Source organism: Apostichopus japonicus, chromosome 23, assembly GCF_037975245.1.
Source record: "Apostichopus japonicus isolate 1M-3 chromosome 23, ASM3797524v1, whole genome shotgun sequence".
In the NCBI taxonomy this organism is placed as follows: Eukaryota; Metazoa; Echinodermata; class Holothuroidea; order Aspidochirotida; family Stichopodidae; genus Apostichopus; species Apostichopus japonicus.
In genome coordinates, this window is record NC_092583.1 from 8,945,229 (window position 1) to 8,965,068 (window position 19,840).

General features: G+C 37.2%; 1 protein-coding gene across 3 annotated transcripts in view; it reads left to right on the forward strand.

Moving 5' to 3' along the window:
- The window catches only part of LOC139964432 (uncharacterized), a 44,383-nt gene that overhangs the window by 17,252 nt on the left and 7,291 nt on the right, over window positions 1–19,840 (forward strand). For 2 of the 3 annotated variants that reach the window (XM_071965983.1, XM_071965984.1), the window contains 10 exons: window positions 5,228–5,498; window positions 6,186–6,466; window positions 7,555–7,692; window positions 9,402–9,486; window positions 12,211–12,534; window positions 13,093–13,575; window positions 13,753–13,979; window positions 14,427–14,588; window positions 18,751–18,903; window positions 19,618–19,678. In XM_071965983.1, the coding sequence (XP_071822084.1) occupies window positions 5,228–5,498; window positions 6,186–6,466; window positions 7,555–7,692; window positions 9,402–9,486; window positions 12,211–12,534; window positions 13,093–13,575; window positions 13,753–13,979; window positions 14,427–14,588; window positions 18,751–18,903; window positions 19,618–19,678 (2,185 nt within the window). The remainder of the gene's footprint in view (window positions 1–5,227; window positions 5,499–6,185; window positions 6,467–7,554; window positions 7,693–9,401; window positions 9,487–12,210; window positions 12,535–13,092; window positions 13,576–13,752; window positions 13,980–14,426; window positions 14,589–18,750; window positions 18,904–19,617; window positions 19,679–19,840) is intronic. The other variant, XM_071965986.1, reaches the window with a different exon arrangement.

Below are 19,840 nucleotides of genomic sequence, written 5' to 3' on the forward strand. Positions count from 1 at the left end.
GATATCCCTATAATTGGGTATATGCCGCTTGGAAACCTCGGGAAGTGCCGTTTCCGGCCATCTAGAGGGTTTGTAAATCCCAAAATTTTCTTGTACGCTTCGCGCCAACCCATGGTGGCGCTACGCTTAGATAGTCAACAAGGTCATATCCCCCCCCCCCCACTCTGAAGTACGGATCGCCGCCCATGACCAGGGCTAAAGCAAGGCTGTAATAGGCTTGTAGCAGGTTGGTAGCAGGCTTGTTGCGGGCTTGTGGTTATTGTGGCAGGCTTGTGGCAGGTTTGTGGCAGGCTTGTAGCAGGCATGCACTGTCATCAAAGCTCAACTGAAGCTTATAACCGGACAAACAATCAAAGTAATGAACAATCCCCTAGGCCTACCATGCATTAATGGCACATGCAGTAACGTTCAAACAAGGAACGAAGAAAATTGTGACTATTTCCCATTTTCCAGAAAACTTCTAGGAAACATCCTGAATGAATCGCATGACACTCATTAAAGAAGTAATAATTTAGTGGTCATTTAAATTGGTCAAGTACTCTTTGGACCGCGCAAGACGCATTATGGTACTCTTCTACAATGTCCTTAGAGTTCATGTTAATCATCGGTTTGGTGATCCAAGGCGTGCTGCGTGGATTAGGGCCCAAAGCTTTTTCATGGTCCCGTTACACTCATTAAAGCAGTAATGATTTAGTGGTCATTTAAATTGGTCAAGCACTCTTTGGACCGGGCAAGACGCATTATGGTACCCTTCTACAATGTCTTTAGAGTTCCGATGATTCATTAGTTGGGTGGTCCAAGGCGTTCTAGTCGTGATTAGGGCCTAAAGTGATTTTTTTCAGGTCCCGTTACATTAATTTAAGAACTGATGAAGTAGTGGTCAGTTTAGTTGGTGAAGAACTATTTGGACCGGACAAGATGCATTATGGTACCATTGTTAATAGTCATTAGAGTATATGACCCATAGATAAACCTCTTACCACGACCAAATGTTGAACATTTTGTAAGAAAGCTTTTGTCATGCCAGAGGTGTTACGTCGATACCATCGTAGAATACGTAACTGAATAGGTAGCAGTTTCTCATTCGCGAATGTCGAACGAGGAACGGGGAATAAGTATTTACCTTCACACCGGTGGTTTACTTTCATAATAAAGATGGCCATAGCTATGGGGGCCTTGATATCGTGATATGCATGTATGGTATTGGCTGTGCCTCGTGTACTACATAAAACGTTCCTTGGAAACGTGCCAAAAAAAAGTTTAACCAACAGGTGTTAGACAGGGGAAGCGCTCACAGTTGTTTGGCAAGGTACCTGGGAAAATTCCCAGGTACTGCACGAACACCGGCGGGAAATCTGCAGTGTGTTCGCGGGAAATTGAACAAGGTTTTCCAACATTGGCTTGAGAGATTCAGCGGGCTTGCGGCGGCGATGCCTTTGAGTGTATTAAATAATTATGATGCTATTTTGGGATGTTTCAAGTGAGAAATAAAGACACCCAGACACTAATAAATGTTTCTGGTTTTTTATTATCATCTTTTTTTCAATTTTATTTTCTCTTTGGCTCTTTCTCTAACCTTGTTTTTTTTTTTTGCTGCGTGTGAGATTTCACTCGAGTTATCAAGATTTCCCGGCAAGGGGCTTCCCGTTTACCGACCTTTTACAGGCCTGTTAAATAGTGAATGCGAAATTTTATTAAGAACACAAATATACTTGCTTATTAAAAGAGAGATCAAAATGGTGGAAAAGTGAGTGCAAAATTGTTTTAAAACTTCAGGCCATTGGATGCTTATTGCACTTTGCAATAATAGACAACAACCAAAATTTGGCAAATAATTTTTCTTATTTTCTGAGCTTTACAAGCTGCTAACTTTTACAAATTTGGTATAAGTGAATGCGGAATTTCTCTTTAAAACACAACTAAAACTTGTTTGTTCAGAGAGAGATCAAAATGGTGGAAAAGTAAATGCAAAATAGTTTTTAAAAATTTAGGCCACTGGATGCTTCTTGCACTTTGCAATATTGGAGCAACACCCAAAATTTGGAAAGGATTTTTTCTTATTTTCTGAGCTTACAAGCTGTCAAAATTTGGTATTAGTGAATGCAAAATAGTCTCAATAGTGCGATAAGTGCATTTTGTTTGGCAATAATGTCTATATAATGAAAATCTAGGCCAACAATTCTATGAAAAGTGATTCGAGATGAATGTTGCATGGCATACAGCTCAGACAAAAAAGTGTTTGTTCCTTTATCAATAATTTTGGCTGTCAAATATACAAATGTGACATAAATAAATGTAAAATATTGTTAAGAACACCAGAGGTGCAATTTTCCATGATATGAGAAAAATTTCAAGAAAAAGGAAGGGCAATATTTTTATCTTAATTGAGGCCATGGTGATTAGCTTGGCACCAGTGCACATGTATAGCAAATACTGTAGTGATGAGACCTTGATTTGATGACAGTATTAAAGTCTTAATGAAATGGTTTTACACAAGCTTGCTTCTATTTTTGGATGTAGGGTGGTTTATTTAGGTGCAAATTAGTCAAACTTGGCAAAAAAGAAGGGAAAATTTGATTATTTTCACATTGTCAACAGAGTAAAGACTGCAATATTCACAAAGCCATTGAAATAATTTTTCATTACTTCTGAGGAGAAAAAGTTGAAGCTAAGTACAGGCTTTACTTTAATAGAGATTCCATCGATTCAGTTGGCAGTCTTATGTCAGTTCTATTTTAAGTAGTTCATTTCAGTGGTAAAATGTCACATTATTCCTGTCAATTTTGTGACAGTAAAGATTATAGATATCCTTTTGTGTAAGTATTGATACACAATATCCTGCTCAATCGTCTAAATATGAATTACATTAATTAACTACATAGTGAAGACCGCCATTTATTAGCTGTCACCAAGCAGACAGTGTAATGTATGCAATTGCTATGCACATGGATTAAACATAATCATCGCTACCCATGGCATGAGAAAGCATTTATACCACATGTCAACCAGTGTAAGAACAATGGTCTGCCTGTTAAAGGCCTTTTTGGTTTTGATGATAATCGTAACATTTGAATTTATGATGGCGTATGTGTGCGTGTGCGTGCGTGTGTGTGCGTGCGTGCGTGCGTGTGTGTGTGTGTGTGTGACTGAGTGCGTTTGTGACGCCCAGCTAGTAAACACGATATCTCAAGAAGGGAAGATTAGACCAATTTCATACTTAATGTGTAGATGTACCACATTGAGTACAATAAGCCTATCGTGGGGAATCATGGGGAGACCTCATATTTGGTGTGTAGGAGTATATACTGTACCACATTTAGTACAAGAAGCCTATTGTTCCTTGTTGAAGTCAAAGGTCATTTGGACTCACCGGTGGTCAAATTGTGAAAACCTTGGAAACACGATACCTTAAATGGGAAGCATGGGCAGACTTCATATTTGGTGTGTAGGAGTATCTCAGACTGTAAAAGAAGCCTATTTTTGGTGGAGTCAAAGGTCATTTGGGGTCACCAAGGGTAAATTGTGAAAACCTTGTAAACACGATATCTCAAGGAAGGAATCATGGGGAGACCTCATATTTGGTGTGTAGGAGTACCACCGTCATACTGTAAAAGAAGCCTATTTTCGGTGGAGGGCAAAGATCATTTGGGGTTACCAGGGGTCAAATTGTCAAAACATTGTAAACACGATCTCAATACTGGAAGCTTGGGCCGACCTCTAATTTAGTGTGTAGAAATACCACATTGAGTTAAAGAAGCCTTTTGCTTTTGGTGGAGGTCAAAGGTCATTTGGGGTCACCAGGGGTAAATTGTGAACACCTTGTAAACACGATATCTCAAGGAGGGAATCATGGGGAGACCTCATATTTGGTGTGTAGGAGTACCACATACTGTAAAAGAAGCCTATTTTCGGTGGAGGGCAAAGGTCAATTGGGGTCACCAGGGGTCAATTGTGAAATCATTGTAATCACAATATCTCAATACTGGAAGCTTGGGCCGACTTCTTTTTTAGTGTGTAGAAATACCACATTGAGTTAAAGAAGCCTCTTGTTTTTGGTGGAGGTCAAAGGTCAATTGGGGTCATCAGAGTTTGAAACGTGAAACCCTTGCAAACATGTACACCCTAACTATACATTACGTCACATTCACAAAGAAAATTGCTCATGAAACATCATCGAAACCACAAAGAACTTTTGCATTTTGTTTAAACATGTAATCAGGCCAGACCTTTTACTAGTAAATTATGTCTAACAGGATTAATAAACCCAGGAAACTTAGTTTAGAGTTATAGTTGATAAGTTCGCATAGTTTTCAATAATTAAATGTTTCATATGCATTCTTTTTCATGAAGCTGTGTAAAACTCATAGTGCAGTAGCTGCACATAAAATTTAGTGTATACACCAATCTTAAAAGAAGTCTTTACAGTGCACATGGACTTTGATTATTCAGGCATTTGAGCTGCAGCACATGTGGTTCAGCTGTGCATCTTACAAGCATTCACCATACTTTCCAGCCTATAGTGCTTCTAAGTTACTGTAGTAGTGTATTGATTCAGTCCTGTCTGATTTACCATATCTAATGCAAGATTGTAGGATTAAATAAATGAATCTGTAAGTAAAAACCTGTGTAAAATACAGCACTGCCTCAATGGTTGACATAGTATTTAATATGTTAACTCATGAAAAACAACACTGTTAATAATTAAGGAGAATGTAAGAGGTAAGAATGGGGTAGGGAGAGGGTGATTTGTGTGTGTTTTAATGTTACTGACCACCTACATTGTACAGAGTTGAAGACATTTTAAGTAGTTTACGTCCATGATCACATTCCCACACAATCATGGGTCATAATGTAGTGTTTACTGGTTAAAGTTGGAGAATAATGTTTAGCTCAATAAACTTTCATTTTAGGTTGGTGGCGCCATGAATAAATCTACAACAATCTGACTGATACAACTTCATGTATTGAAGGATGTTCCTGTACAGCATAAAAATCAATCCATCCAATTGTCAGCTTTTAATACTTTTAATTTATTCTGAAATAAATATATTCCATTGTAGTTGAAGGAACTCAGATAAACCACAGTCACATAATCAACACCTTCATCATAATAAAATCTTCTATGAATATGTGTTGCTGTCTCAATGCCTCAAATTTCTACTTCTATTTTGTTTTATGGTCTGCTATATGTATTTGATTTAATATTGTGTCTTCCTTTTTGTTATAGAGTGACATCATGACTTTTCAGAACCTCCTGATGTGCTCAGAGTCATTGGTTGAGAAAAAAAGCTGTAAGAAGCTACTTGACTACTTTGAAGTTCCAGCTAAGAAATCAAAGGGCTTTATAAAGAGTGATACACCCTTTTCATCTCTTGTCCACTATCTGAAAGAGGCAGGGAAGGTTTCTGTTGATGACATCAACTATTTAATGAGAGCATGCTCTGACAAAGGACTGAGTAAATTGATGGTAGTTTTGACCCTCTACCAACAAGCTCAAGGTATGTTTATATCAGAGAGCTTGAAAGTTAAATATGCTATGAACTGAAAAAAAATTCAAATGCATTGCCAACACATATAATAGATGCAATTTTAGGTAATATATCATTGTATTAACTTATCTTTATTAACCCATTGTTGATAAGAAAAAGACCCTCCATCAACACCATTTGATACAAATAATGTGGTAAATAAGTTGGGGAAAAATCTAATAACAGCAATTGCCTGTAAAATACTTAAAACCCAGAAAGAGAAACCAATGTAGATGTCAAGGTCTTACATAACAGTCAAATCTTTGGATAGGTATGTAACTTATAATAGGATATACTCAAAAGTTTATGTTCAGACAAGATTGGTAAAATTTGGGAATTTCCTTTCCTTTTGAAATTGATAACTCAATATCTTTGATAGATTGGAGGTTCATTGAAGGGTCTTAACTTTGGTAAATTGCTCAGAAGTAGGGCCAAAATCAAAACCAAGTCAATTTGCAGTGCCACCTCTAATAACATGCTAAAGTTGGACACAAATTTGAGCTCACTAAATTTGGTGCAAGTTTGTCACAATATTTTCCGGAAAGGTTGTACAGCATAAATAATTAACATACATTGAACTGTGTATATTAACATAACCAAATCTCTTGGGTTGAAGAAAATCTTTAACCATGTTTGCATCTTATATGTTTGTTTCAGATTCAAAGTTTACCAAAACAGTACTAAAAGATCAACTAAAGGCATTAGAAGACAAAAGACAGTTACTCTCTCACAAACTAACTGAATCAGAAAATGAAAAACAACAGCTCACTGACAGACTAAAGATAACAGAGGAGGAAAGACAACAGCTGTCTGAAAGACTAAAGACAACAGAGGAGGAAAGACAACAATATACATCGACGGCAACAGAGGAGGAAAGACAACAATTCAAAGATACATTGAAGGCAACAGTGGAGGGAAGACTTCAGCAGCAGAAAGAGGTTAGATTTCACATATCATGTGATTATAGATATCTGATGACCACGGTACCTAATTTGGGTCATGAGAAATTTATTTACTATCAACAAGATGACCTCTCTGTTTGATCTAGTGGTGTAACAGTGAGTTTGTAGTTTACCATTCCAAACACAACATGTTTTTTTTCAGAAATTAGGGAATGTTTATGATGTCAACATTAGAGGTCTAATGATAAACATATTTACAGCTCTTTGTCTCAAGGATTTTTGTGCAAGCGTGATATTTAGTTAATATGATGTAAATTTTAGTATTTACATATTAATAGAGGTCAAAGGTCATTGAGGGTTAAGCAAGGTCAATCAATGTATGTAAAGGTAAGACAATCAAGAAGTGGAAATTTAAAAAAAGATCCTTCTAGGCGTAAAACTTTCACATCACAAGTAAAAGATCTCTATTGTATTTAAATCTTTAAGTTCTTCACCTAGTATACAGGTCTCTCTTGATTCACACAGGTAAAAATATTTAATTTCTTTATATCAGTGACAGATCTTTCAGAGGGATGCAATGTATGGTGGAATGTTTTGTTTATATGGAAGTTCTCTACTAAACTGAAGTTATACCACATTGTCCCAATTGTTAAAGTTCACTAGCAAAACTATGTATGTGCTATTGCACAATATGTAGTAGATTAAATCATATTATGGGACTCATTGACCATCAAAACATAAAATTAATCAAACAAATTTATATAATTGAACGTCTGTCCTTCAATGTGATAGGGCTACATTCATTTTACAAAGACAGTTGTTCGGCCACCATTCCTGGAAGTTTCTTTTGGAAGTTAGGTCACAGATCTCTGCATTAATTTACTTTGAACATGTGATTTCTCTGAGGCAGGTAGTAAATGTGCAGTAGTCACATCCTCAGGTAAAGATCAAAATATTATCAGTTCAGCCTGCCTGAAAATAATGTGAAGGAATTTGTCAACTTGGAGAATATGTTCCCTTTAGACCTGAGATACTTCAATGCTAGTATACATTTTAATATGTGGCAAGTAATCACTGGGAGGTGCATCCCTCTTGTCTCATTCACTGTGCTATTTACATTACAGGAGCTGGAAGAGGCTAAATCAAGTCTGAGAGCTACAAAAGATGAACTTGTGAAGTCTCAACTGGAATATGCCACAGAATCCATGGCCTTACAAGAGGTCTTGAAGCAGACTAGGGAAGCCTTGAATCAGCAAGAATTGGTAATGCCCCTTTCATACTTTCCCAGATCGGGCAACGATTTGGAACAATCCGTAGTGCAAAGCGATGATGCGCATCCAGAACGGGTTGTTACGGGTTGATATGGGTCCAGTATGGGTTACTACGGCGTTGTTACAGGTTGATAAGGATTGTTACAGATAGATTCCCGGGTCTATCCCGTATATGTACGTATAACTTACGGGTTCCAATATTGTTTTCTACGGGCTGTTACATATCAATGACGGGTTTAATATTACCAACCCTTCACAACATGTTCAAACCCGTAGCAAGTTGTATCAAGCCGTAGTGTATACGTGCCAATACTTGGCACGATCTGTTTCTATATGTAACAACAGATCACATGATCACACCTTACATGGTCCACTACATAGGGTTGCTACATAGCGTCTACTGGTTGTCTACTGGTTCTACGGGTCCTCCTACAGTGTTTTTGATCCTTGGTTAGACTCGAAAGTGTTTAAACAATTTCAATACTTTTCCACGTATCTGAAGGCCGCTACAGATCGGTACGGGTTGCCACAGATAGCTACGGAACATCCCGGTTCATGGTAGATCAGACCCATGGATCATGTGCCGGATGTACCGATCAGGCAAGACCGGGCGTGTGATCTGGTAAAGTGTAAAATGTGCTTTAAAAGTATGATTAAGTTTAGTAAGTGAATTATTACTATAGAATCGTGTGTATGTGCACCAGTTTACCATCAGTAGAAAAGAAGTTTATGAAGTTTGGAAAATATTGTGACTAGACTATACTAATGTGTTGAATTTATGATAAAATATTCCACAGTTGAAGGTATTACAAGGTGACAACATAATCTTGAGCTTTACCGAAAATAGTTCAATGAGTTAAGAAATGTTCTTTATTTATGCCCGATTTGATTACATGCAGTGTAAAGTTAGTATGAGTACATTCACATATGCTAAAATCAGTTGGTTGTTTCAGCTGAAGACATAACTGGTGTAACTTGACAGTTGATAGATAGGAAAACAGTTTTTTTGGTTACTTGCCAGGCAGGCGCATAACCTATTCAGTCAAGTTGGCTTGTGCGTGTGTGTGTGTGCGCAAGGGTGTGCTGTGTACATGTGACGCCCTAGCAATTGTAAACACATTATCTCAAGATCGGTAACCTCTGCAGTTATTTGGCATGTGGCTTCCCCACATGTCATAAAAATAACCCTATTGGTTTTGGTGCTGGTCTAAAAGTAATTTCGGGTCAGCAGATGGCAAAATGTGAATATCTAAAAACATCTCCAGAACGTGAACATCAAAGGAGTTCATATGTATTGTAGGATAGCCTTATGAAGTTTAAACATTTTTCTTCACAATTTGGTGTACGTCAAGAATTCATTTAAGGTCACCAGGGATAAAAATATCTTCAAAATAGGAAACTTTGTTGGCTCTATTTAGTAGCTTCCTTAACATGAGTACAAGAACCTTATTGCTTGTGGTGGAGGTCAAAGGTCATTTGGGGTCATCAAAGGTCATATTCTTTAAAGCCTTATGAACAAACCTTGTAAACATGATATATATCAAATGTGTTACATGACATAGCTCATATCTGGCATGTGTCTTCCTTATAGTGAGTACAAGGAACCGTTTATTTTGGGTGGAGGTCAAGGCAAATAAGCGCTGGGAGGCGTTAGTTTCAGTTTATCAAATAAGATATCGTTTCTATGTATTTATTTGCAGGCTTCATATGCATCTGCTCCGGGGGAAGAAACCCTACATGAAGAAAATGTAACTTCAGACATATCACAGAAATCAAGTTTGGCAGGTAAGATCATAATGTAAAGATAATTACTGCTGCTCAATGTAAATATCAAGCAGGCAGTACAATGTTTCCTTATATCAGTCTGTTTGTTCTTAAACATTCCTACCTGCATATCTTCAAAGCTGCCAGGGGGATGTAGGAAGAGCAGTGGGGGAGCTAGGGGTATTGGTCGGGGGGCAGGAATGGTCCGTAGGGGCGCTTTCGACACTACCTAAGCGGAGCGCCACCACAGGTTGGCGCGGAGCGTACAGGCATTTCTTCAGTAAAGATCCTCCCTAGATCGCCGGAAAAGACCCTTTCCGGACCTTGCTAATTTGCAGATATACGACGAATAAATAGGTGTCATCGCCATTTGTGACAACTCAAAAGTTTATATGAGTGTTGAAAGTACATGCGCTTCATCACAATGTGAGTGCTCATGTTTTCGTAGCCCTGACACAATGCCTGTTGTGCCTATTAGGTATTCTGGACCTGTAAATGCCAACAATACCACATCTGGGGGACGACATTTTGCCAACACCTATATTGGCAGAAATATGTCACATGATAGTATGATACTTAAAATATACTACTATAAATTGAAAAAGAAGCATACCTCAACGAACAATCATTCATGAGACATGGGAGCATTCACATCCGACAAGCACAAAAAGTGTTTTCTTGGCTTCATTTTCCTCCCCTTTGATTTTGAGAATCGATCAATCACCTTGTCCAAATGAAGTTGGTCAGCTACAATATATTGCGCTCCATGCTTATGATAGCAAGATTATAGAGCCTAGTCTGACACATGGTTGATCGAAGGTAGTTTTTTTTATCAGTTTTATCCTACAAATAACCTACTGCACTAATCAACACACTGATCATGGACTGCATGCCGACTAAAAGTTGGCTTTCATTACTATTTCAGCCACTGTGCGTGGCGTATCGTCTAAAAATAGATCAAAAACCCCGAGCAGTTCATGGAAATAGTTTTGTACAACGGAAAGTGCCGTAAATTAAAGACCGCTGTTAGAGCATTTTGTCAGAAAATTACACCACCAAAATGTGACAAATGCCAATTGGTAGATCAGAGCACAATAAAAAAATCAATAATCGCGAAGAAGTAAAAAGTGTTAAAAGCTGAAAAGGACGCCAGCAGCCCATTTGAGTCCATCAGGGGGGTGGGCATCCGCCCCCTGACTGTATGGATGCTCCGCCACTGAGGAAGACGGATCGAGGGGGTGGGGTGGGCCTTTTGTCAATTAAATTAGTGTAGATGCATTGTCAATCACGTTGAGATATTACAATTCTAGTGAGCTGTGCACAGGTGTCAATATATCAAGGGGTATTACTGAAACAGGTAACTTCTTTATTAAAAGCAAATAGTCCAGAGATAATTTAATTTGTGACATATTATGCCAGATGCAGACTTGGTACGGATATGATTGTACAAGATGTGTAGTCTACCTTGTTAATCTATTCCTGGTTCTGTCGGATCTTCTTTCTTACCTGAGATCATTGAAGCTATACACTGGTACTAATTTACTACTAAAGTTTCTCCTTACTCTACTGTGTATTGATGAGTGTTTATGAAGATGGAAACAATAATATATATATATATATATATATATATATATATATATGTGTATATATATATATATATATATATATATATATATATATATATATACATATATACATATATATACATATATATATATATATATATATATATAAATATATATATATATATATATATATATATATAAATATATATATATATATATAAATATATATATATATATATATATATATATATATATATATATATATATACAAGAAGCGTACAAGAAGACTTTTGTTTTTGGTGGAGGTCAAACGTCATTTGGAGCCACCAGTGGTCATTTGTGGTGTGTAGAAGAACCACATTTAGTACAAGAAGCCTATTGCTTTTGGTGGAGGTCTAGGGTCATTTGGGATCACCACCTTGAAGGGAAACTTTGGCAGACCTCATACTTAAGGAACCTAATATTGGTTTTGGTGGAGGTAAAGGTCATTTGAAGTAAACAAATGCCAAAACTTTACTTCAATCCCCTCTTACCTGTCTCTCTACGCTAGAACACCTTCCTTATCATAATATTACAAGGGAACCTTGGACAGATCGCAATTGTTTTGGTACGTAATTGTACCACATTGAGTACAAGAAGCCTTATGTTGTGGGCAGAGGTCAATGGTCATTTGAGTTCACCAGGTGTCAAATTGTGAAAAACATGCTTTACACAATATTTCAACAACGACAGATTTCATATGAAGTATGTTGATGTATCTATCTCGTTTAGTACAAGAAGCCACATTGTTGAGGTCAATGGTCATTTCAGGACAGCCTGTGTCATTGTGAAGTTTTTGTTGTCACATCATACTGCTTTTCACTGTATTACTCAGATCAAGTTTGTTGTACACCATCACTATACATTATGTCAGATTCACGAAGAGAACTGCTCATGTTACATCATCAAAACCACTATGCATTTTGCATTGTGGTAAAGAAAATGTATTTTGTTGTTATAGATTATTGCGATATAAAGCAATCTAATAATCAAATGATAAATAGGAAAATGTGATCTTATCCATTATTTATTAACCAATTGGTTATTAACCATTATTAACCAAATTTATCAATTGGTTTGTTGTGCTGAGTGTGATCTTTAACTACATTTTATGATTTTTTTTATTTTCTTAACATTTCAGCTGATTATGGCAGATTGATGGTCAATGTTGCTGAAGATCTTACTCTAGACAGCACTCTGAAATTAGCAACTCTGTTTGGTCTACCACCGGCAGAAACTGATATGCTACGCCGGGTTTCTCTGATAGAGACACCAGGAATCACTCTGATTAAATTCATGAAAACACGAAACATCATCAACATGTACGATGTCACTAACCTACAAAAGGGTTTGGTTTATATTCAGCGAAACCAAACAAATAAATACCTATTAGCCCCATATCAGGCTAAAATTGACCCCTTTCAGTTTGAAGAAAACCAATCACCAGAACTGCTTGACTGGCCAGGTAAGAACAAATATAAGGATGGAATCAGAATACATAACAAAAATAGTACAGTACAGTAAAACTCTAGAAATATGTGTTAGTCAGGAGTTAATATTCAGCTTTCAGGTAATGTGTTGATTTAAACTACTGTATTAACTATCACAGTCTATGTTAGGTTAAAAGAATCAAGTAGATCTTTTGACCAATTATTTTTTGCCATTTGGTTCATATCTTTATCGTAAATAAGATTGAAAATACAAAGAATATCCCTAGTTTAGGGCTCAAGGATGAGCCAAGGATCCATTTAAGCCATCTGGTGACCCTCAGACACCATGCTGGATTATTTTGATACTCCTGTTGTCTGCTGCCACTTGTCAAATTCGATAACAACATAAAGCTTGTGTAACATATCTATTACATTTTGTTATTATGATTCCTTCAATAATACCTCTTTCATAAATCAATAGCAAGGCTATTTTATTGTTGAAGAACGTTTTATTCACGAGGCTCAGTATGGAAAATTTGTTTTTTTGTATGTCAAGGCTTCAGTTACCAGTGTTTCCATTATATTATTTTTAGCTGAAAATGATACATTTGTCCCTGATGACAAATCGACACCAGCACAAGGTTCTGAAGAAAGAGAGGAATATCATGACCGTAGTAAAGGAAGTGTGATGGAGAGATCAGAGAGAGAAGAACTACCAAAACAAAGAAAAGATTCAAAAATACTTGAAATGATGCAGAATCACGCATACATTGAACATAGGATAAAGTGTGAAGGTGGAACCATTAGCGTCGTGGGGGTACATCTGACTATTCCTGAAGACGCTTTATCATGTGAAGATGTAATTTCTGTTAAAGTGATCTATGTTCCTGACATACACCTCCCTGGAAGTGCTCGTAGAGGCAGAATGACACCCCTGATAAAACTAGAGCCAGAAGGACTGGCCCTCAACAAGCCAGCCCATCTGACTATTCCTCACTCGGCTATTATCCCTGAGCCAGATCGACATGATGTTATCATCTTCACTGGTCTGAAAGATGAAGAAAATTTACAAGAAGGTAAAAATGGTGAACAAAGAGCACTTTAAATGCATTTGATGAATTTACCAGGAGAATTAAAATTAGTTAAATACTCAGAATCAGTATGGTAAAATATATCTTACTTAATAATCTCTTAATAGTTACTGTATTTAGGATTACCAAGTAATATATTTTGTATAATATTACTTATCATAGGTGAAATCACTTGGACTGAAGAGAAGTCTGTTGATTCGAAGCTAGATCCGGAGAAGATCAGTCTTGATATTAACATCCTGAGCTACGTCTTTGTTAATTTAGTCAGCCAAGAAACGGAACAGAAGCATATATTCCGTATTGTTCCATTTATTGACGGGATACTTGATACCAAAGATGATGTCTTTATAACTGTTTGTTTCTGTAAGGACAGTGATGAAGAGTACAAGGTGAGGATAATCTCCTGTTACCATGGTGATATGTGTAGCAGTTTGAGGTAAATTCTGCTTTGTATTGTGATCTATAAGTCGGATACAGGGAATCTTGCTTTCTTTCATGATTTGTAAGATGAATTTTATCATGTTGTATTGGCCAATTATGAAGTGATTGGTTAAGGGTGCATTTATGTGACATACAGTATTTATTGATCCACAATAGCACATAAAAAGGAAAACATTGTTACATTTGTAATACAAACATTTACGCTGAATTTGCAACAAGGAAGAGGATCTGATAAAAACAAGCAACATTAATTGGTAATTTTATTCATTTAAGGGAACAGAAGCTGCTGTTACTTGCTATAGCAGTATTGATGAAGAATAGTGAAGCCGCACAACAAATTGCATAATTGGCTCTGTTTTGCTTTTAATTAACTTGTCCATGCTCTTATGTTTTAGTTGTTGTTAGAGGACTACCAGTCCAAACTGAGTCTAGGATCCTATACAACATGTCCAGTTACCCGGACATTGAATGACTGCAGAGATTATGCCTCTTACATTGATCTGATGATGTCATCGCCCGGTGATAGTTACCATCTGATGAAGGAAGAATCAAGAAAGGTTTGTTATCACCAATGCTATTCAAATTTGTCTCCTAACATTACATGTAAGACTTATAGTTAAGGATTGCTTACCTAAACTGATCAAAATGTTGTAGTGGTTAGCATTTTAGCCCTACAACTACTACTTTATGGTTATAAAAAACCCCAACAATGACCAGAATCTATGCGCAACTTCTGGTGGGCAGTGTGGTTGAGCAGAATTTTGTGAGGGTTTGTATTTTCGGTTCATAATTTGTGAAGTTCGGTCCTATATTGTATCACATGGTTCCATAAAAAGCTTCACTCACCATTGCTGCACTCAGGTGATGATCAATTGGGATGTCTTTAATGCACCTCACTTTGTATTTAAAGTATTGTTGAGATGATGTGGCAAACTCTCAGTTGCTGGAGTGGGATGTTAATAAGGTGGCTGTCCTGTGAGCAGGAATGAGTGAGACAATTACATGCCCTCCTAGTAATTCTCTGAACACTCATCGAAAACAGAAGGTTGACATAGCTGGTATACATCTACAATCACATGAACATCCATGGCTCGATTTTATTTCTGAAAGGTTCCTATCCCATGGGACATAATAAAGCTGAATGATGTTATGGCATTCTTTATTAAAATAGAGAGTGTAATCTTCATTACCTGCCCATGAAACACAAGGATATTTTACAAAGGGGGTGACCGACCCCTTGAGCATATTTGTTTGTATGTTTTTATGATATCGCTAGTAATTTCAAGCTTAGATGCAACTTACAAGGCCTGGGAAGTGCCATTTACAGCAATCTGGGAGGCATTTTCATCCACAATTTTCTTGTACGCGTAGCGCCAACTCATGGTGGTGCTACGTTTAGATAGTTTTCAATGCAGAATCTATGGCTCTGATGGTTTGCCGGTCATCGACATTCGAACTTGCCCAGGTTCACTTCACCATGGGAACGAAAGAGTTTTATCAGTCGAAATTTATGATTGGTTGCCTTTTTAATAAAATGTTATCGTAAACACAAACATAAGCGACGTTGGATACTTTTCCTACTGTATATGTAGCGTTTCTATTTTGCACTCCTGGCACGATGCCAAACAAAATATTTCGAAATGCAGTGTATTGCTTTTTCCACAAGGGCCATTGCTGGTATCTTATATTGAAAGTACATAGGCCTCTTCGTCTTCGTCTTCGATACGGTGACACATCCGCAAAAGGGACAATATCTCACCACACACACGTCAAGAGAAAAACTAGTTAAATCTGACCCGAGTACTGATATAAGTGACAGGATTCACAGAACCACTGGAACTACTAATGAGGTCTGAAGGCAGACTATTCCAATCCCTAATTGTATTTGGAAAAAACTATACTTATAGCAATTGGTACTGGCATACAGTTGGCAGAAATGCATATCATGCATGTTCCGACTCCTACGCAGAGGCTTTCTTAGGCAGTCAATAGGGATCTGAGCCTGACCATAGATGCCCTTAGCAAATAAGATGATGGCCGCGTTTTTTTTCCCAGGACGAACGTGGGTTTCAGGTTTTTCAGGAATTTACAAATTCGTTTGAAATCACAGTTAGGGTTTGGAAAGTGGGTTAAGGAAACAGATTCTATGAAATTTCAGGATTGTCGTTCATAATCTGGGGTCAAAACTAGGAAAAAAGATTGAGAACATGTTTTTTTGAAAAAGCGTCACATGTTTGGAATCCAGGGATTTGATTGGCCGATGCCCACGTTCGTCCTGGGAAAAAAATACGCGGCCTGGCCATTCAGAAAGTGTTGAAAAATCGTGTAAGGTGAATTAATGATTTGAACAAAGTCAAAGGTGATACAACTTTGAACACAAAATTGCTGCGAAGAAATATATTGAAGTAACGTCATGTTTTGACAAAAGCATTCAATGTACAATAACTATTTACTAACCTTTTGAAACAAAAATTCAAGCAGAAGGAGTGGGGAGCAGTAACACGAAATAAGAGAAATATCGACATATTGATGATAATGGCCATCGTTTTACCTAGGCTCAAAACGTCGCACAAAATATTTTTCAAAACAACGGTACACATGAAGTAATCCAATAAATCCCAGACTGAACAACGAATATAAATACGGTACACTACAGCATCGTTACTTTAATGTTTACCTCCTGCCGACACAACCGAAAATGTTTAATGTTTAATATGTAACACGGAGATACGTATTGAACTTTTAAAAAAAAATAATTTCAATGTTTTAACATGTCACTCCCGTAGCTCCTTAAAAGTTGCTAAGCTTTTTATTGATAACGCCGAACGTACCGCCATTACCAGACACACAAGGCGCCACGAAATGTAACACTGTTTAAAAAGTCGGAAACATCTGAAAGTACTAGTAATATGCAAATGTAACGAACGTTTTACCCCTACGTTAAGTGTATTTTTTCTCACCGTTCAATCGTCCGGTTATTTTCCTTTTTTTTATCTTCAATGGTTATCGAAGTTTGTTTTTGACAATGAGGAAATGTTATTCGCAAAATTTGAACATATTGAGAAACAAATCCCAGGGCGTAAAATGTCACGAACATACTTGAACTTCCAGGAATTCAGGGTAAAGCTCGTTGCTGCAAAGGTTGAGCTCACACGCGCTAAGCAAGGTACCTGGGAGACTGCTTGGGCCACCCCTCCTCTCTTACGAGACGGGTTAATATAGTGTTGCAGGTTTTTGGCAGTTTGCCAGGGTTGTAACAACTCCTTGTTAGGTCAGAATGGAATGCAAATTAACAGGTGTCAGGCTTGTGAGCAGAAACCAGGACATGACCTAGATTTCCAGGGTAGTCAATATTCCGCGCGCGCACCTGCAGTTGGGATATTTGGTGATCACGTTTTAGTACGCAAGACATGGGAAAACGAAAACCTCAAATGAAACTGTTGGAATACGTGGATTTTACTCTTCTGATGTTCGGTTACAACTGGTTCTTTTATAATGTCAAGTTGAATGGAGCTGGTAAGCATCTTAGCGCCATTTTAAATTGTGCTCGAAGACTTTTGTCATGGCCAATCAGTCTGTGGATCCTAAATGTTTTTTATTTGGCAAACGGACATTCAAGGGAAAAAGTCATGCAATTGGAAACTGTTTTCCTACATTCTAAGAAGTATAAGTTTTTTTTACGTAACACCTCTTTTTTTGTTCAAAGTTTTGTTTTAGCATAGGCCTACTCAAATCAACTGAGGGAGAACAGAATGTTCAATGAAGGTTTACATATTTTCATATGAAAGGTCCGCCGTTTTGCGGCAAATTCTCTGCCTCTTTCAATACATATTTTCCAATAACACACTTCTTGCGACAAAGAATTACCATACGTTTGAGTTGTTCTTTTTTTTCAAATAAAATATTGTTTCTCGTACGAAATCTGAAAAAAAAACGGGAGGCCATTATTTTTTCTTTTCATTGCTTTAATACTAGTTCGGAATACGTGGCTTCCTTTACAAAATATTATTTAATGATAGTTTAGATTGCTTGTAATCCGAATAGACAGCCGGGATTCAACCGGCCCTGCTTCAGTTCCAACGAACCAACGGTAAATTAAATAAAAATTGACAACGAAACGCTTAGTAATACTTTATTATTTCTTCAAAATGTTGACAACTATTCAAAGTAAACTAATCCTCCGTGGAACAGAACCTCTACAACTGAAAAATAAAGTCGGGGAAAGAAACACTGAATAGAAACCCAATTAACAAAAAACATTCTATGCCATCAAACACTTTACCTTCGTCCCCTTCGCTGCAAAGTGAATATCACCTCTTAAACTACGATGTAAGAAACGGCTGTTTTAAACATCTCACTAACTCTTTCGGCGACTTTAATCCCTATTCATTGAGCACAATAGCATTTCCTGCGTATAAACTCGTAGAGGGATTATACGCGGTGTCTACGCGGCAATTTCTTTGTCAACGAGTTTATACGCGAGTGTACGTGTTTATACGATTCTGTGCGCGTACACATGTCCAGTTATACGTGAGCGGTACTGTAGTCTGCCTACAGGTTCGCCCCTCCCTTGGCAAATTCCTGGCTACGCGCCTGCTTGGGGGTTCCTGACCAGTTTTTCCATAATTCTTTTCTATGTATGTGGCATTGCGTCTTTGAATACATATCAAGCATTCTCATCCTTAGTATAATTGATTTTCAATATCCTTTATCCATTAGCATGTAGACATTGATCACCTCTGTGCTGCCAGTAGAGTCTCTCATCAGTTCAGACTTAAAAGAAACAATGATGGAAACACTGACATGGTTGATGTGAAGTTAAAAGTATCACAACATGAGAAGAACCAGACAGCCCTTATCCTCAAAGCAAAGGTGAGTTGTGTTTGCTGATTGTCTTCCAACTGTTTTGGTTCTAGTATGTTTCTTCATTATGTAATATTAAGTGGCATCTTCTCTCTGCTGATCATTTCTTTGCTTATCGTAATGTCCTGTCTGTTGGAAGTCTTGCAACTGTTTTCAGGTATACTGAATAATATAGTGCTGTGAATGAATTCTAGTTATTTGTTGGCATGTTCTCTCATGAATCATTTTCTTTGTAAACTTGATGGTGTATGACAATTGAATTTAATTGAATTATAATAGTCTGTTATTCAAGTACTATCTTTTTTTCAGTCGCTCACTGGTGTACCTAAGTTTCTTATTTTGATACCGTTTTCCGAGTCTTTGGTGTTGCTTTGTAAACAATATTTAACTCAAAATGCAGTGAAATGCTGAAAAAAAAGGAACATATCACAAGTGTTTTATGCTATGCACTGGTCAACAGTTACTGGAAACTTTGTTTCGTGGGTATCTTAGGTACCAATAAAATACTCCATAAGTGATAGGTATATGTTGTCATAAACATAATCCGTTTCCTTGGGATTTCAGTCATTGTTCAATGTCTGTTTCAGCCCTATTTTTCTACATTACGTTTCTACTTTAAACCGTATTATCCACAGGGGTGTGATATATAGTCTGCAATATTGTATGTTAAACATTCATACATTTAACGTTTTCATCGGTCATATATTTTGTGTTTTTCTTCAGGTGAAAAACATTCTCTTATCTCCAGAAAGTCAGAAAATTCTTTTCAGAGAACTACATTTAGGTAAGTTTTTAAGAGGAATTTTAACGAATGGTTGGATTTAGGTAGTTTTAAAAGTCCACCCTGACCTGCATCTAAAGTGAAGTTGGCACAAAAACTAAAATGAATGCTCATTATCATAGACATGCACCAGGTAAGCCTGTGTTAATGGAGATGAAAAGGTAA